The sequence below is a fragment of the Oryctolagus cuniculus genome, chromosome 1, assembly GCF_964237555.1.
Source record: "Oryctolagus cuniculus chromosome 1, mOryCun1.1, whole genome shotgun sequence".
NCBI classification, from domain to species: domain Eukaryota; kingdom Metazoa; phylum Chordata; class Mammalia; order Lagomorpha; family Leporidae; genus Oryctolagus; species Oryctolagus cuniculus.
This window is the reverse complement of record NC_091432.1, coordinates 3,421,738-3,434,590: the sequence shown is the minus strand read 5'-3', so window position 1 is coordinate 3,434,590 and position 12,853 is coordinate 3,421,738. Positions and strand designations below refer to the sequence as shown.

Here is a 12,853-nt window from a genome sequence, read left to right as displayed (position 1 = left end):
CCCCCAGCTCCCAGCTCCAGCCCCAACCCCAACCCCCAGCCCCAACCCCCAGCCCCCAACCCCCAGCCCCCAGCCCCAACCCCCCAACCCCCCAGCCCCCAGGCCCAACCCCCCAGCCCCCAGCCCCCAGCCCCTAGCCCCAATCCCCCAACCCCCAGCTCCCAGCCCCAGCCCTCAGCTCCAGCCCCAGCCCCCCAGCCCCCAGCCCCCAACCCCCAGCCCCCAGCCCCCAACCCCCAACCCCCAGCTCCCAGCCCCCAGCCCCCAGCTCCAGCCCCAACCCCCTGTGTGCTCAGTCGGAAGACCCAGGACTGGACCTGGGGGCGGCAGGTGGGGGTTCCTGCTCCTGCCCAGGTGCGCCTGCACGGGGTGCCGCCCATCCTCCCAGACGGAGCCAAAGCTGTCGCGGGATCAGTTCCCCACAGAGGCCGCTGTGGAAGCAAAGGTGGGGGCTGGGTGGGGCGGGGCGGGGCTGGGCAGAGCAGATGGCAGCAGCAGGTGGGTACCAGGCCCTGCTCTTGCCCAGCCCGGGCTGAGATCCCGGAGGAAGCCGGACTGCACAGCCTTGCTGACCTGCCCTGAGCGGGGTCCTGTAGGCTGCCCTGGAAAGCGAGGTCCTGGTGTCAGGGGCACATGGGCCTCCTGTGGCCAGACGGCCTGTGTCACGCGTGTGGCAGGGAGAGCAGGCCGGCCGGGCTGCGGGGCTGCGGCTGTCGGCAGGCAGATCTTCCCGCGCGTTGGAGTCTTTCCCAGCTGGGATCCAGCCGCAGCTGGTGGCTCAGGCTTCGCTGCCCCAGGGATGTGCCTGGAGGGGGGTTGAGGTCGCCGCCAGCTTCAGACATCAGAATCCCCGGTAGTTACTGTGTAGAGGAAACACAGGAAGAGCTCGCCCTGATCCGTCTGCCCTTCTCTTCATCTGCCGGTCCACCCACCCACTCATCCGTCTGTCCACCCACCTACCTGCCCACTGCCCGCCCACCCATCCTCCCTCTACCCACCCGTCATCCATCACCTGCTCATCTGTCCATCCACCCACCCTTCCATCCATATTACCCAGCTACCAACTCATCTTCCCAGCACTGTCCACACATCCATCCACCCACCTGCCAGTACTTGCATGAACTCATCCATCCACCACCACCTGTCCTCACACCCACCCATACTCGTCCATCCACCCATCCAGTGTGTGTCCCTCCACCCACTCCTCCACCCGCCAATGCATGCATACACTTACCCACCCACCCAACCATCCACCCACCCACCCGCCCATCCTCGCAACCACCCATATACATCCATCCACCCACCACCTGTCCTCGCACCCACCCATACTCGTCCATCCACCCATCCAGTGTGTGTCCCTCCACCCACTCCTCCACCCGCCAATGCATGCACACACTTACCCACCCACCCAACCATCCACCCACCCACCCGCCCATCCTCGCAACCACCCATATACATCCATCCACCCACCACCTGTCCTCGCACCCACCCATACTCGTCCATCCATCCATCCAGTGTGTGTCCATCCACCCACTCCTCCACCCGACAATGCACCCACCCACCTGTCCCCTCACCCACCCGCCCATCCTCGCAACCACCCATACACATCCATCCACCCACCCACCCTCCACCCACCCGTCCACATCGATGCTTATTGAGCATAAATGGTGCTGGGACAGTCTGCTCCCAGGGTGCTGGGGACACGTGTGGTCAGCTGTGGTCTTTGTCCTGAGTCACTGTCAGCCCCAGTCTGAAGATTGAGGAAGAAGCCATTGTAATGGGACGGGCTGCACACTGTGCAGTGGGAGCCCCAAGGAACCCAGTCAGCCCCGGGCAGCCCAGGGAGGCTTCACGGGGGGGGGGACCCCGAGCCTGGTCCTGAAGAATGGGGCGGCCAGGAGGGGAGGGGGGTCACTGCAGGCCGAGAGAGTGAGAGCTGCTCCCGTCCCCCGGGAGATGTCCCCGGCCCTCTGCTCCTGCTGCCACTCCCTGCGTGGATTGCAGGCTAGAGACAGCGTGGCAGAGGTGACAGCGTGCAGCTTGGCGGACGCCCCTCACTGCCGTGACACAAGGCTGTTCAGGTGGCCTTGCCCTGGGGAGCCGGGCTCCGCCCACTCACTGCCCTTCCAAGGACCGCCCCCGGTCCACAGCGGCCGGCACCCTCCTGGGCACCCTCAGCCAGCTCTGTCCCTCCCAGCCTGCCCCGCGCTTCTCACCCACAGCTGACGCCCGTGGTGGCTGACCCACGGGTGCAGAGAAGCCTGATGACGCCGCGGGGGCGTGGGCGGCGAGGATGTGGCCGGGGAGAGCCCTCGAGGCAGAGCTGTTGCGTGGTCAGCTTTGGTTCTCAAAGAAAACTTCCCCCAGGAAGGGGCTGGTGCTGTGGCGCAGCAGGCTAACGCCCTGGCCTGAAGTGCCGGCATCCCAAATGGGCGCCGGTTCTAGTCCCGGCTGCTCCTCTTCCAATCCAGCTCTCTGCTATGGCCTGGGAAAGCAGTAGAGACAGCCCAAGCCCCTGAACCCATGTGAGAGACCTGGAAGAAGCTCCTGGCTCCTGGCTTCAGATTGATCCAACTCGGGCATTGCGGCCATCTGGGGAGTGAACCAGCAGATGGGAGACCTCTCTCTCTCTCTCTCTCTCTCTCTCTCTCTCTCTCTCTGCCTCTCCTCTCTCTGTGTAACTCTGACTTGCAAATAAATAAATAAATCTTAAAAAAAAAAAAAAAAAAGAAGAAAACTTTCTCCAGGAAGCCGTCCTGGCCACTGCCACCTGCCTGCATGGGTCCCCTGGCCCTGAACGGCCAGTGTCCTGTGTGGACACTGCGGTGGCCTCGCTGATTGTGTGTCCCCACTGGGTGGCAGCTTCCTGCTGCGTCGCCAGTACCCGGGACACACCCTTGCCAATGATGCAGGCTGTTACCCGCGGAGCGCCCCTCCCAGCTGTGGGGGCCAAGGAGGGGTACCTTGTCCCTCGAGCCACGGCTCTCCCACGGAACTGGCCACCAGCAGCTGTTTCCACCGGGGCCGGAGTTCAGGTCTCCTTTCCCTGACGGCTCCCTGCCCGTCCAGTGCAGGGGATTCGGTCCTGGGGCCGCCTGTAGCTGCTGTAGACCCCAGCCTGACCCTCGGGGTGCTCGTGCCTTTGAGGGGTGGCAGGGAGTGGGGGTGGGGGCCAGGTCTGGCCTGGGGGCCTGTGACTCAAAGCAGCTGCACCCAGATTCCTGCCCCCATTCCCCCTCGGAGAAGGTGCTAGAAGGTTCTAGAACGTCCCAGACACCCTGGGGCCTGCTGGGTGGACTCATTCTTCCTTAGCCTTTCCCCAGGCCTCCTGGAGCCTGGCCCCACCCACCACCTAAGGCTCAGAGGACACATCCCCAGGGCCCATTCCCGCCAGTCCCTGGCCCCTGGGGACACAGGGCTCCTTGCTGACATGTTTGGCCACCACGGGCCAGCGTTCTGGGACAGCCGGCACCAGGAACCCCACAAAGTGGTCGTGCGAGGCGGAGTGAGAGTGGAGGACGAGGTCAGGGCGGCTGCCGCGAGGCCCTCGCTGGGGCCCCGGAGGACGGGCTCGGTTCCCGAGGAGCCCGGGCCCCCAGCAGGCTCCGCCTCGTTTCCTGGTCCGGGAAGTGGGACAGCGATCCTGCCTGTGCCGGCTGCGGGGGCGTTTGGGACGGGCCTGGCCCGGGAGGCTCAAGACGCCTACAGCTACTTCCCGTCCACCTGACAAACGGTTGTGTGGCCGGAGGCCAGGGCGCGGTGACCGGTGCTGTGGGCTGGTCCCTGCCGCCGGCGGCAGGCGTGGGAAGGGCACGAGGCATCACCCAAGAGCTCTGGGTTGGTGCTGGGAGCCAGAGCACCCCCCGGGGACCCAGCCTCAGTGTCCCCCCCGCCCAGTGTGACATGCAGGTGACACTGGCAGCAGCTCCAGCTGTGGGGAGGGGGCGGGGCTTGCAGAACGGACCACGCCCACAGGCTCACCATGGACAGAGCTGCAGGGGCTCGGCAGCAACGGACGCCACGGGAGGCTGCCCAGGACGGGCTGGTCCAGCCCAGTGCCAGCCCCTGCCGGCGACCTGGAGCCGTGGGCCTGTCCCTGTGCGGGGGAGGGGTGTGAGCTGCAGGTGTGGCCATTGTCCCTGTGCACAGGCAGGGATAATGCGTCCCGGCAGCCCCGGGCGCGGCCCCTGGCGGCGCCTCCTGCGTGATGGTCACCACCAGCCCCCCGGGGACAGAATGGGCGATTGTCTCCTGACCACAGGAATTCCTCCTGCCCCCCGATGGCACCAGGGGGCACTCACGCCTGCTCCCCGCCCCGGGCCCCGAGGCTGACGGCGACCCCTTTCCAAAACCCGATCACCGAGGTCCTGCCAGGAGCGGCCCGTGTGAGTGCCTGCCGTGGCACCTCTGGTGGGAACCACAGCCGCAGGCCGGTGACACCGGGAGGATCAAAGCCCCATTGTGAGAGGTCATGCCCGTCCGCTCCATCCCGGCCCTGGACGGCCGTTCCCTCGCCCGGTCCACTCCTTACCTCGGGCGGGGCTCCCCTGGGAGGGCGGGGTGACTCCCTGAGAAACAGTGGGGACACGTGGGGTGGCCCCTGCCGCTCCCGCCGCTGCCCAGGAACAAGCTCCCGCTCGTGTGCCGGGGAGCAGCTCAGAGGGAGGGGAGGGGCTGGGGAGGCGCTGGGTCTGCAGCGGGCTCTCCCCAGGGGGACGGCGGCCCCCTGTTCCCGTGTCGGACGAGGGGGCAGCGGAGGGTGGGGCCTCTGGGAGCCAGGTCTTCGCCTGCCTGACAGGGCTTAGACACATGGGTGCAGGCTGCTGGGAGCACGTAGCTGGGATAGATTAGTGATGTCTGCCCGGGTGCCTGTCTGCGAGCCCTGGTGTTCGTGTCACGGATTTGCCATCTCTGCTCAGATCCGTGACAACCCCAAGCCTCAGTGGCTCAGTGCCCCCAGGGACTTCTTACCCGGGAGGGGGGCACTCACGATGGGGGCTCCTCCACTCGGGTCACGGTGCTGCCCCAGGGCCACAGGCAGTTTTCCGGGGCCTCGGGTTGGAAGCCACACACGTCACTGCCACCCGGATGCTGTCACCGGAACTTAATCTCACAGCCTCGCGTCAGCTCTGCTGGTTAGCAGGCACCCCGTGCCCGTCCCCAAACCAACCACCACACCCAAGGGGGAGAGAAACGCCGAGGAGTCCACCCTGGTCCTGGGGACGCCTGCTGCACCTGGAGGGGCGCTGAGGCATGAGACACAGGTCCTCCACCCCACCCGGGCACAGCTCCACCCCAGCAGGGTACACCTCCACCCCACCCGGGCACATGTCCACCCCACCCGGGTACACGTCCTCCACCCCACCCAGGCACATGTCCACCCCACCCGGGCACATGTCCACCCCACCAGGGTACACCTCCACCCCACCCGGGCACAGCCCCACCCCACCCAGGCACACGTCCACCCCACCCGGGCACATGTCCACCCCACCCGGGTACACCTCCACCCCACACGGGCACACGTCCACCCCACCCGGGCACACATCCTCCACCCCACCTGGGCACACGTCCACCCCACCCGGGTACACCTCCACCCCACCCGGGCACACATCCACCCCACCCGGGCACACATCCACCCCACCTGGGCACATGTCCACCCCACCCGGGTACACCTCCACCCCACACGGGCACACGTCCACCCCACCCGGGCACACGTCCTCCACCCCACCCGGGCACACGTCCTCCACCCCACCCGGGCACACGTCCACCCCACCTGGGCACACGTCCACCCCACCCGGGTACACCTCCACCCCACCCGGGCACACGTCCACCCCACCTGGGCACATGTCCACCCCACCCGGGTACACCTCCACCCCACCCAGGCACATGTCCTCCACCCCACCCAGGCACACGTCCTCCACCCCACCCGGGCACACATCCACCCCACCCGGGCACATGTCCTCCACACCCAGGCACATGTCCACCCCACCTGGGCACATGTCCTCCACACCCAGGCACACGTCCACCCCACACGGGCACAAGTCCACCCCTCCCGGACACACCTCCACCCCTCCCGGGCGCACGTCCACACCCACCTCCAGGTGGGCAGAGCTGGGGCACAGCAGGGGGAGAGCAGGGGAGAGCAGGGGAGAGCAGGGGAGCAGGGCAGAGCAGGGGGGAGCAGGGGGAGAGCAGGGGGAGAGCAGGGGAGAGCAGGGGAGCAGGGCAGAGCTGGGGCAGACGGGACTTGGGGGAGCAGGGCAGAGCTGGGGGAGTCACTGACCCCACCCTGGGAATCCCAGGGACTGACCCCAGACAGGACGCAGACGGGGCGAGGTGTCCTCAAGGGGTGCTGGGTAGTCTCAACCCCTGCTCCCACTCGGGAGGAAATTAGGGGCTCCTGAGTGGGAAATGGGGCCGTGGAGAGAGAGCAGGGGGAGACACGGCCCTGCTGAGGGGCCCCGGGAGCCCCCACAGCTCAGCTCTGTCCGCCCGGTGCCCCTCGGCCGTGTGAAGGCAGGGAATGCTCCTTGGCTTTGCCAGCGTCCTGGGACCTCGCGTTTCCACGCGTGGCTGCCGATGGCCACTGGACTAGCAGCCACGCTCAGTGACTCGGCCGGGAACCATCGGCAGTCACGTGTGGAAATGCCGAGTCGCATTAGCAGGGAGCTGGATTGGAAGTGGAGCAGCCGGGACTTAAATCGGTGTCCACGTGGGACGCCAGCCAGGCGGGCGGCAGCTTTGCCCGCTGCGCCTCAACACCAGGCCCTCCCATCACCTCCTCGCTCACCCTGCTCTGCCCATGCTCTGGTCCCAGTGACGTATTTCAGGTGACCCGGGGCCATGGAAGGTTCTGGAGCCAGCGTGCGTTGGCTTTGTGGGCAAGGCCGCCTGCCACAGCTTGGCTTGCCCTAGACCTGCTCGGTGGCATCCTGGTGGCAGGGTCAGGGTGATGAGGCTGTTGGCCTGGAGGGGGTGCCCTAACCACTGTGTCTCCGTCTCTATGCACCCCTAAACGTCACATGGTGCCCCGTCTGCGGTCCGACATCTCCAGTCCTGTTCACCCAATGCCAGACCAAACCTCCTCAGGTATCAGCAAACGCGGAACTCTTGACATCCCCCCCGCCCGGCGGGAACCACGGCTCCGTGTCTGGGACAGGGGAGAGAACCCAGCACAGGGATTCCCAGCACTGCGGGCACTGAGCACCCTGGAGCCTGCTCCCTCCTGGACCTGCGGCCAGGAACCAGGGGCAGCTGGCTACAGTGACAGGCGCCAGCCGAGGGTCGTGCAGGCAGCACACACGGGACCCCCATTCTCACCTCCCATGGTGTTCATCAAACACCGCTGTGTGCTAGGCAGGTGTCAGCTTGCGTGCTAAGGCGTCGTGGTGCAGAAGGCACCATCCTTGTCCCAGGCGGGGACAGCGGCCTGTGCACACTCACACGCATGTAGCAAGTGTGCGGCTGAGATTGGGGCATCATAACAGCTTGGCACGAGTTTGCTTTGATGCCAAAACATCTTCGAAGTCCAGCATGCAGTTTGTCCACGCTGTGCATTTGTCGCGAAGTTTTTGAAGACCGTCTCCCACCCCCCACCCCCTGACATGTGTGATGTCACTCCCCAGGGGGCGTGGGGAGAAAGAGCCGCCCAGCCGAGGGTGGCGCCACCCTGGTGGGGGGCGAAGGGCATGGGGTGCTGCGGACGGCGCTGGACCTCACACTGGAGCCTTCCTGGTGCCGGCACAGGGCTGGCCTCAGGGGCCCGAGGTCCGGCGCTCGCCCTGGGTCCCCTCAAGACTCTGCGGTCACCATAAGGGACGTTCTTCACCCTCTCTGGGCAAGGGGCCCACTTTCTCATTTTGCACAGGGCCCGAGGGTCTTGCGCACCCAGCCGCTGCCCGGGAACCCAAGGAGCCCCGCCCTCCCAGGCAGGAAGGAGCCCTGACAGCTCCCGCCTCCCGGAGAGTAGACTCCCTTAATCCCCCGTGGGCATCCGGCCCGAGGCCTTCGATGCACACCCCCAGCTGGGAATGGCCTCCAAGGTCACGGCCGGCCGGGAGTGCAGGAGGGTCCAGGGCACGGACAGAGTAAAGGCACAGGCAGCAGGACAGGAAGTGGGGGCGACACGGAAGACTCCGGCAGGCCCGCCTCTCCCTGGCTGGGGAGATGCCTTAGGGAGGGAGAGGAGAGGGAGGGCTCGGCCACTGGTTCCCCTGCCCGGGGCCACCCGGGAGTGGAGAGGAGGTGCCTGGGTGGGGGCCTGGGTGGGGGCGGGGGGCTTGAGCTTTCCAAGCCGGGACAGTGTCAGGGCCTGGACCGCGTTCCATAAACTGTGGTTTTTCCAGGACCCAAGCTCAGAGGACAGTAGGATGTCGGCCCCAGAGGGCAAGCGGAAGTACTGGTCAGCAGGGCAGTGGAGAGTAGCTCCTGCCTCGGCCTGCTCATCTGCACAATGGGCGCGTGCTCATGCCCCCTGGGGCCCCAGGGCCGCGGCTGTGGGGGCTCGGCACCTGGGGCAGGGCAGGCTTGGAAGGGAGCGAGGGAGGGGTGATGTGGGCTCCGGACGCCCCGCTGGGCCCGGGAGTGCAGAGACGCAGGGAGGGGGCCGGCAGGGCTGAGGCGCGAGCGCTAAGCCAGCCAAGGATTAGGAAAACACCCAGCGGAAAGAGGCGTGGAGGGCCCTTCTGAATCAGATGGGAAGCCAGATTAGATGCCAATCTGTGGAAAAGGATCCCAGCGGATCAAAGGCTCTGCGGGGGAAATGTGAAAGGCCAGTCAAGGTCAGGAGCAGGCTTGGGGCGGGGCCAGAGGGAGCCCGCCTGGGGGCCACTGCGCCCACCCAGCCGCCTGGGGGTCCGCAGACCTCCCGGCCCCTGGTGGGCAGAGACTGGGGGCCGAGAGAGCCGGCCTCCCCCGACCTCCCTCCCATTCGGGGGAGTCCACCTGCTTGGCCTGCAGCTGCCTCCCGGAGCCCAGCCCAGCAGGGGGTTCCCGGCTCCCGGTGGCTTCTGGGCGGGGCCTCCCTCCCGTCCACCCCGGGGCTGGGGCCAGGCCAGGGCCTGGGCACAGTCTGAACAACCTGTCCCGTGTCCCAGCCCTATGAGCGGTGGGGGTTCTGAGCCGGCTGCGTCTCCTGGGGCCTCGGGCTGCCCGTGCACCTGTCTGGGGGTGGGTTAGGGGCTGCCTGTGTCCGTGCCATGGCAGACACCTGCCCCTTCCCCCGGTGGGCTCGTGGCCCAGGGGCGCCCCAGAATCCTGCACGCTACGTGGGGGCGCGTGCGTCTTTCCTCCTGCTCAGAGGAAAGGAATAATGGCCGGGCCTTGCGCGGGGTCCCGGGACACTCAGCCACTGCGGCGGGGCTGTCTCTCGGGCTTCCGGCCCTGGGGGAGGCCGGGAGCAGGGCCCTCTCCACCCAGACCCGGCAGGAACAGCCAGGAGGTGAGAGCCCAGCGCAGGGAGGGCTGCAGAGCTGGGACCAGTCCAGAAACGTGTGGGGTGGCTGGGGCCAGGGAGGCCCGAGTCGGGGAGCAGGTGGGGCGCGGGGACCTTGGGAAGGGTTGAGGGCCAAGGGGCTCAGGAGCTTAGCCCAGAACACGCTGTGGAGCCCCGCAGGCTGCTCCTCGGAGGTAACCGGATTCACTCGGGCAGAGCCAAGTGCCGGTGCCGGGCCAGCATCACAGGGGTCTGGGGGCCAGCGGCGCGCACGGCCACCCCGACCTGGAGGTATGAGACCCAGCGGGCCACCAGCCGGCCAGGGAGCAGGGGCTGTCCCTGGCTAAGTCACGGGCACGGCGGGCGGCCTCCCCTCACTCTCATTCATTCATTCATTCGCCCTGCATCTGCCACGGGGCTGTTTGCACAGGTGAGAGGATACTGGCTCCAGGAGGCAGCACTGGGACCCTGTGCTGGACCGCTCGGCGTGGGCTGGCCTGGGGTGTTCGGGAAGGAGTTGCAGCGGGAGGGAGGCCCGTCCCTGGGCCGCGTCTCCAGCAAGCCTGTGTGCTCACTGCAGCCGTTGGCTGGGTCGCTGGTGCAGTCATGCACTTATCTGTCGTCTCTCCCTCCGTTCATCGGCCCCCACCATTCCAAGGTCCACCTGTCCATCCATCCATCCATCCAGACCTCCGTCCGCAGAGCCCTGGCCGTCTCGCGTGCCTCACCAGGTGCAGCTCACAGGTGGGAACACGGGCCAGGCCTCTGGCAGGGGCAGCACGCGGGTCGGCAATGACCACTGGGTCCTGGGGCAGCCGCCGGCTTCCCTGTGCCTCAGTTTCTCCCCGGTGACACCCCGTGCAGGTCCAGCTTGTCACGGGACTTGAAGTGGGACACGCATTCTGCCTTTCATCTGCCTGGTGCTCTGTGTCGGGGGCGGGTGCCTGGGGACCCGAGCCCCTTGCTCCGGCCGTGCAGGTGTCACCTTGCACCCGTGGCGCGGGTACCTCTCTGGGTGGAGCCATCGGAGGCTCGCCACCCACGTGGAGGCCTCGTCCAGCCTCTCCTGGGGCTCCTGGACCCCAGATGCCTGCGGCCCGCGCTCCCAGGGCCAGGAGATGCCCTCCGCCCCCTGCCGGGCCCCGCCCCCTGCCCTGCCAGGATCTGTGCACTGGAGCCAAACAGAAAGGAGACCCGGACGCCTCTGAGCTCATCTCTGCCGGCTCCCAGGCCGCCGGCCCCGCCCCACGGCAGGTAAATACAGGGCTTTATTTACGCGGCAACCCAGGCGGCCGGCCGGCGGTGGGGGGCAGGTGGCTTATGTAACGGCAGCCTGGTGCTGCAGGAGGAGGGGCGGCTCTGACGTGTGGCCCTGGGGGTGACACCTCTTTGGCCTGGGAGCCCCAGGTGGCCCGGATGTCAGCTGCTACCTGCTGCCCCGGCTCCCAGCTCGCTGGGTGGCCCCTTGGGGAGTCTTAGCAGTGACACGGGGCGGACCCGCTGCTCCCACGGCGTCGACGGGCCGTCTCCCGGAACCCTCCCCATGCCTCCTGGACACGGGCGGTTGTCTTGTCCCCAGGTGGCACAGACAAGGCCAGGGATTGTCCTGCCCGGCCTTCCCAGTTCCCTCACCCCTGCAGCTCCCCTGGGGAGACCCCACAGGAAAGGACCGCCCCCTCCCCGCACCTCCCCTCACTCACGCAGCTCTCATGTCCCCCCCTGCTTCCCCCCTCCAGGAGCCTGGCTCGGACGCCTGGCTCCCCTATGGGGACTGGCGCCCCCTGCAGGCCGCAGCTCTGCTGCACGGGGCGGGGCGGGGGGGAGGAGGCAGAGGGACCAGCTGTGCCCCCACCCCAGGGAGACTCAGGCAAATGTGCACGCAAAGGGCCTGAGGCCCCCCCTTGGCGAGGACCCCCGCTCCGCTCCCGGCCGTCCTGCCCGCCCCACTCTCCAGGCACAGCCGGTGGGACCATCTGCACCCCACCCGCCCTGAGCACCACTCCCCGCCCTCTGGCCCCGGGGCAGGGCCCCACCAAGAGGGAAGCGCCCGTCTCTGGCTTCCCATGGGAAAGCAGCGCGGGGAGGAGCCCTGTGCCCGGCAGGAGAGGGAGGAGGCCGGGCTGGCGGGCGGGCAGCGGCCCTGGCACAGCCCGGGGCGCTCTTGGCACACGGGGCTTGCCAGTTACTTTATCTCTGGAAAAACAAAGGCCTCAAAGAAGCATTCGCATGACCTGATTTTTTTTTATACCTGAAAAATGGTTAGGAGGAAGGGGGGCCACGGTCTCCCACCGGCCCTACTCATGACCTTGGATCTCACTTGACCCCGGCATCCGTCCACCCACTCCTCGGCTGTTCCCCCAGCAGCTCACTCACCCATACCCGCCACCCACCCAGCCCTCCTCCTCCACCCACTCCAGCCAGCAGCCACCCACCACCTCCTCGTCCACCCACCCACTATCCATTCTCCAGCCAGCTAGCCAGACAACCAGCTGGCTGTCCACCTGCCCCCTCATGCATCCACCCATCCACCAACACAGTCCGTCTGTCCATCCACTCACCCACCCGTCCATCCACCCCTCTGCCCATTCTCCGGCCACCCCACCAGTCGCCTGTCCAGTTATTTACCCGCCCGCCCTCTCACCTAACACCGGCTCAGTTAGTGGAGGAAGAGCTCTGGACCTGGGCACCCTGGGCCCCACTGCCAAGCCTAGCAGGCTCGGGCGACGCCTGTCCAGGTCTAGGCTTGGATCCACCTCTCCCCTGCCCTTTGCCAAACTCTTGGCCTCTCTGCCCCTCAGTGGCCTTGTCCGTCCTGTGACTGTGACAACATCACCAGGAGACGCCGGAGGACTGGGATTTGGTACGGCGGCTGAGGTTTGAGTCCTCTCTCTGCTCCGGCTCCAGCTCCCTGCCAGTGCACACCCTGGGAGGCAGCCGCGATGGCTCAAGTGCTTGGTTCCCCAGCGTCCCCCCCCCGCCCCGCCACGTGGGAGCCCTGCGCGGAGCTCCTGGCTCCGGCCTCTGGCCCAGCCCAGCCCTGGCTTTCGTAGGCATCTGGGGAGTGACCCAGCAGAAGGAAGATCGCGCTCTCTCTCCTCTCTCTCCCTCTCTTCCTCCCTCCATCCCTCCCTCCATCCTTCCCTCTCTGTAACTCTGACTTTCAAATGGATGGATAAATCTTAAGAAAAAATAATAAAAGAAAGTTTCTCTCTCTCCCCCTGTCTTTCTACCCCTGTCCCTGCCTTTCAGATAAATAACATAAATTTAAAAAACTTTAAAACGTTTCTTTAAGGGGCCGGTGTTGTGGCGTAGCAGGTAAAGCCGCCACCTGCAGTGCCACATCCCACATGGGCACTGGTTTGAGTCCTGGCTGCTCCATTTCCTGTCCAGCTCCCTGCTGTGGCCTGGGAAAGCAGTGGA

General features: G+C 66.8%; 1 protein-coding gene and 1 long non-coding RNA gene across 2 annotated transcripts; one reads left to right on the top strand and one right to left on the bottom strand.

Moving 5' to 3' along the window:
- Window positions 1–294: 294 nt before the first annotated feature.
- LOC138846236 (uncharacterized) lies at window positions 295–5,227 on the bottom strand. The gene is made up of 4 exons (XR_011383710.1): window positions 2,217–5,227; window positions 1,636–1,750; window positions 574–860; window positions 295–431 (listed from the first exon to the last, which is right to left on the bottom strand). It is a non-coding gene; the product is annotated as an uncharacterized lncRNA (long non-coding RNA).
- A 3,142-nt stretch (window positions 5,228–8,369) lies between these two features.
- Window positions 8,370–12,646, top strand: LOC138847615 (uncharacterized). The gene is made up of 5 exons (XM_070066843.1): window positions 8,370–8,401; window positions 9,347–9,439; window positions 9,614–10,177; window positions 10,298–10,687; window positions 12,232–12,646. The coding sequence occupies exons 1-5, from the start codon at window positions 8,370–8,372 to the stop codon at window positions 12,311–12,313; spliced, it is 1,161 nt and encodes a 386-aa protein (XP_069922944.1). The 3' UTR covers window positions 12,314–12,646.
- The last annotated feature ends 207 nt before the right edge of the window (window positions 12,647–12,853 follow it).

Excerpts from the sequence above, each read along its gene's own strand:
- LOC138847615 (XM_070066843.1), top strand. The coding sequence starts at position 8,370 with ATGTCGGCCCCAGAGGGCAAGCGGAAGTACTG. Across the intron at positions 9,440-9,613 it reads CCGGCAGGAACAGCCAGGAG|GCTGCTCCTCGGAGGTAACC; the intron begins GTGAGAGCCCAG and ends GGAGCCCCGCAG. Across the intron at positions 10,178-10,297 it reads TCACCAGGTGCAGCTCACAG|GTCCAGCTTGTCACGGGACT; the intron begins GTGGGAACACGG and ends CACCCCGTGCAG.